We start from the raw sequence: 4,489 nt of genomic DNA on the forward strand, positions 1-4,489 counted from the left end.
TTGTGGGTTCTTATTCTTCTGAGACGAGCAGGTTTCTCTTTTCATCAGGGGTCCTACGGAGCGAAAGTCCTGAACAGAGAGATTGATATTGGGGCTGACCCCCCAATTTAAAGGTTGCGGAGGTATGTGGATTTACCGGAAGCAGTGGAATTATGGGAGTTAGAGTCCTTTAAAGGACTGTGGAAGTACCTACAGACATGATTGGAAAAACTGTTATTTTTCATTTTTAAATAAAACATATCAGTATTTTGGACTGTAAGTAGAATGTATTACCTTTTCTTCATTTTTAATTTGTATGTTTTTATCACTGCTAACAAACAGAGGGAAAAGTAATGTTAGCTCTTTCCTTTTTCTTGGGATTTTAAGAAATACAAATGACCCCAGTACTTTTAGTTTTTCCAACAAATGACATGATAATTCAGCATCAGCTGTACTTGCATGATCATTTTAAATTATCTGCTTATCGCTCTTCCTAAACCAGCCACTAGGGTGCACAAGCCAGTGTTTCTGTAGTGCCGGTCCCAAGCCCAGATAAATGGTGAGGGTTGCGTCAGGTTAGGCATCCGGTGTAAAACCTTTTCCAAATCAATAATGTGAATTAATTATTATGTAAAACAATTTCCATACTGAATTGGTCGGGGGCCCGGGTCAAAAACGACTGCCAACAGTGCTGTTGACCTACAGGGTACTGGTGGAAATTGGGTTACTGTTGGTCAAAGACAGAGATGAAGAGGAGGGCATTTGGTTTGGAGAAAAAGAGGAAAGAGGAAGGATAGAAGTGTTGGTCTGAAGTTTGGAACTCTGAATGTAGGTACAAATACAAAGAAAAGTAGAGAACTAGCTGATATGATGGAGAGAAGAAGAGTAGACATTTTGTGCGTTCAGAAGACCAGGTGAAAGGACAGCAAGGCTAGAAACATTGGAGGAGGCTACAAACTATTTTATCATGGTTCAGATGGGAAGAGAAATGGAGTAGGGGTGATCCTAAAGGAAGAATATGTAAGAAATGTGGTAGAGGTGAAAAGAGAGTCAGACAGGTTGATGTGTGTGAAGGTAGAAGTAGAAGGAGAGATGATTAATGTTGTTAGTGGTTATGCCCCACAGGTGGGCTGTGAGTTGGAAGAAAAGGAGAAGTTCTGGAAGGAGCTAGATTGGATGGTAGAGAGTATCCCCAGGAGAGAGAGAGTGGTGATTGGAGCAGACCTAAATGGTCATGTAGGGGAAGGGAACAGAGGAGATGAGGAAGTGATAGGCAGGTTTGGTGTTAGGGAGAGAAACGTAGAAGGACAGGCAGTGGTAGATTTTGCAAAGAGAATGGAAATGGCTGTGGTAAACACATATTTCCAAAAGAAAGAGGAACATAGGGTGACTTACAAGAGTGGAGGCAGGTCCACACAGATAGATTATATTCTATGTAGAAGATGTAATCTGAGGGAGATTAGAGACTGTAAGGTGGTGGCAGGTGAGAGTGTAGCCAAACAACATCGGATGGTAGTGTGTAAAATGACGATGGAGGTGACAAAAAGGAAGAGAGTGAAGACAGAGCAGAAGATCAAGTGGTGGAAACTAAGGAAAGAGACATGTTGTGAAGACTTCAGGAAGGAAGTAAGGGCAGTTCTGGGTAGTGTTGAGATATTCCCAGATGATTGGGAGACTACAGCTGCAGTGATGAGGGAGACAGGTAGGAAGGTGCTAGGTATGTCCTCTGGGCAGAGAAAGGAGGACAAAGAGACCTGGTGGTGGAATGAGGAGATCCAGGAGAGTGTGCAGAGAAAGAGATTAGCGAAGAAGAGATGGGACAGTGACAGAACAGAAGAGAACAGACTGGAGTACAAAGAGAGGACAAGGGAGGTGAAGAGGGAAGTGGCCAAGGCCAAACAAAAGGCATATGAGGAGTTGTATGAGAGTTTGGAAACAAAGGAAGGAGAAAAGGAGTTGTATAGATTGGCGAGACAGAGAAATCAAGCTGGGAAGGATGTGCAGCAGGTGAGGTTGATTAAGGACAGAGAGGGGAATGTGATCACAAGTGAGGAAAGTGTGCTGAGAAGATGGAAGGAATACTTTGAGGAGTTGTTAAATGAGGAAAATGAAAGGGAAAGTAGAAACGAGGAGCCAGAGACTAGTAGGAAGAAGGTAGATCAGGTTAGAAAGGATGAAGTTAGAAAAGCCCTGAAGAGGATGAAGAGTGGAAAGTCAGTTGGTCCTGATGACATACCAGTGGAAGTATGGAAGTGTTTAGGAGAAGTGGCAGTAAATTTCCTGACTGGTTTGTTTAACAGAATTTTAGAGACTGGCAAGATGCCTGATGAGTGGAGAAAAAGTGTTCTGGTGCCAATTCATAAGAAGGGTGATGCACAGAGTTGTAACAACTACAGAGGGATAAAGTTGATGAGCCATACAATGAAGATTTAGGAAAGAGTAGTTGAAGCTAGGTTGAGGCAGGAAGTGGAGATTTGTGAACAACAGTATGGTTTCATGCCTAGGAAGAGTACCACAGATGCAATATTTGCCTTGAGGATGTTGATGGAGAAGTACAGGGAAGGTCAGAAGGAGCTGCATTGTGTATTTGTAGATCTAGAAAAGGCATATGACAAAGTGCCAAGGGAGGAATTGTGGTTTTGTATGAGGAAGTCAGGAGTGGCAGAGAAGTATGTTAGTTTGGTGCAGGACATGTATGAGAATAGTACAACAGTAGTGAGGTGCGCTGTTGGGAGGACAGAAGACTTCAAAGTGGAGGTGGGACTACATCAAGGATCGGCCCTGAGCCCCTTCTTGTTTGCTGTGGTGATGGACAGATTGACAGATGAGGTCAGACAGGAGTCCCCATGGACTATGATGTTTGCAGATGACATTGTGATCTGTAGTGAGAGTAGGCAGCAGCTAGAAGAGAACCTAGAGAGGTGGAGGTTTGCACTAGAAAGAAGAGGAATGAAGGTCAGTCGCAGCAAGACAGAGTACATGTGTGTAAACGAAAGGCAGAACAGTGAAATAGTGAGGCTACAAGGAGCAGAGGTGGTGAAGGTGCAGGAGTTTAGGTACTTAGGATCAACTGTTCAGAGCAGCGGAGACTGTGGAAGAGAGGTGAAGAATAGAGTGCAGGCAGGATGGAACAGCTGGAGAAAAGTGTCAGGAGTGATCTGTGATAGAAGAGTGTCAGCTAAGGTGATGGGAAAGGTTTACAGGATGGTTGTGAGACCAGCCATGATGTATGGTTTAGAGACACTAGCAATAGGCAGAACACAGGAGGGGGAGCTGGCGGAGTTGAAGATGCTAAGATTCTCTTTAGGAGTGATAAGGATGGACAGGATCAGGAATGAGGTCATTAGAGGGACAACACAGACAGGAAGGTTTCAGAAAAAGCTAGAGAAGCCAGATTGAGATGGTTTGGACATGTGCGGAGGAGGGACAGTGGATACATTGGTAGAAGAATGTTAGAGATGGAGCTACCAGGTAGGAGAAAAAGAGAAAAGCCAAAGAGGAGATATATGGATGCAGTGAGGGAGGACATGAAGAGTAGAAGATGCAGAGAGGGTGAACAGGGTGAAATGGAAAACCTTGGGTGAAATGGAAAACCTTGATTCACCGTGGAAACCCCTGAAAAGAGGGTCAAGCCGAAAGGAAAAGAAGCTTATCTCTCTTCCTATAATTTTTTTTTCAACCACGGAAAAATATAGTGTGCCAAAAATCCCTCCCTTGTGTAAAAAGCCATTACTTAAGATAATGTCTATTACATTTCAATTAAAGGGATTTTAAACTGCGCAGTTAGGGTTAGTTATGTTTTGTTGGTGTCAAGACGAGCTGCTTTACGGATATTTTTTGGATCAAAGTCAGTGTGACTGCATAGGTTGCAACTTTTTTCTTAACCTAAATTAGCAGCTGGATGTGAGAATGTCTGCGCTCAGATCAACTGTTGCGGTGTGACTGACTGTGGCGGTGTGATTTGAGAATAAGAAAGTTGGCAAAAGATTAATCAAAAAAAATAATAAACAAAAGTAAGAATTTAGCACTCTAAAATCTGAATGTTGAATTACAGTTTCTTTAGATAGCATCCAAATGTTCAGTGACTGTCAGTGGTCTCAGGAGTACATGAGACCTCATCACCATTTACTGGAGACCACCGCAATGATGCTGTCTTCAAAGGCCTGACAGTCAGGGGATAGAAAGTGAACTCACCAAAAGCAGCACAGCGACACGGATCATGCTTGTCCAAATAGTGCTCTAATGTGTCCCAGCCCCCTCCAACACGCACCATCACATGAGTGCGAAGGACCTGAGGCAGAAAAGGAGAAAAAAAAGGCTTCAATGAGCAGAAAGTATTATATACGTTCACACCCCATAAATTGACAAAACCCCTGCATAGTCAATGGTTACTGTATGTAAATGAGACCTGTGGAACAGCTTCAGTGTTACATCAAATTTAGATGCACCCCTGCCTGTACCCCTTGCCTTTCCCTCCCCCTTTCTATCCTTTTTCACCCATGCCCCCCCC

At 43.4% G+C, this 4,489-nt stretch overlaps 1 protein-coding gene across 1 annotated transcript in view; it reads right to left on the reverse strand.

The window, feature by feature from the left end:
* The window catches only part of LOC103397239 (GAS2-like protein 1), a 49,312-nt gene that overhangs the window by 11,888 nt on the left and 32,935 nt on the right, over positions 1 to 4,489 (reverse strand). Inside the window, 1 exon segment of the mRNA XM_008335458.3 lies at positions 4,174 to 4,270. Coding sequence (XP_008333680.3) covers positions 4,174 to 4,270 — 97 coding nt within the window.

This window comes from Cynoglossus semilaevis, chromosome W (genome assembly GCF_000523025.1).
Source record: "Cynoglossus semilaevis isolate Cse_v1.0 chromosome W, Cse_v1.0, whole genome shotgun sequence".
Taxonomy (NCBI): Eukaryota; Metazoa; Chordata; class Actinopteri; order Pleuronectiformes; family Cynoglossidae; genus Cynoglossus; species Cynoglossus semilaevis.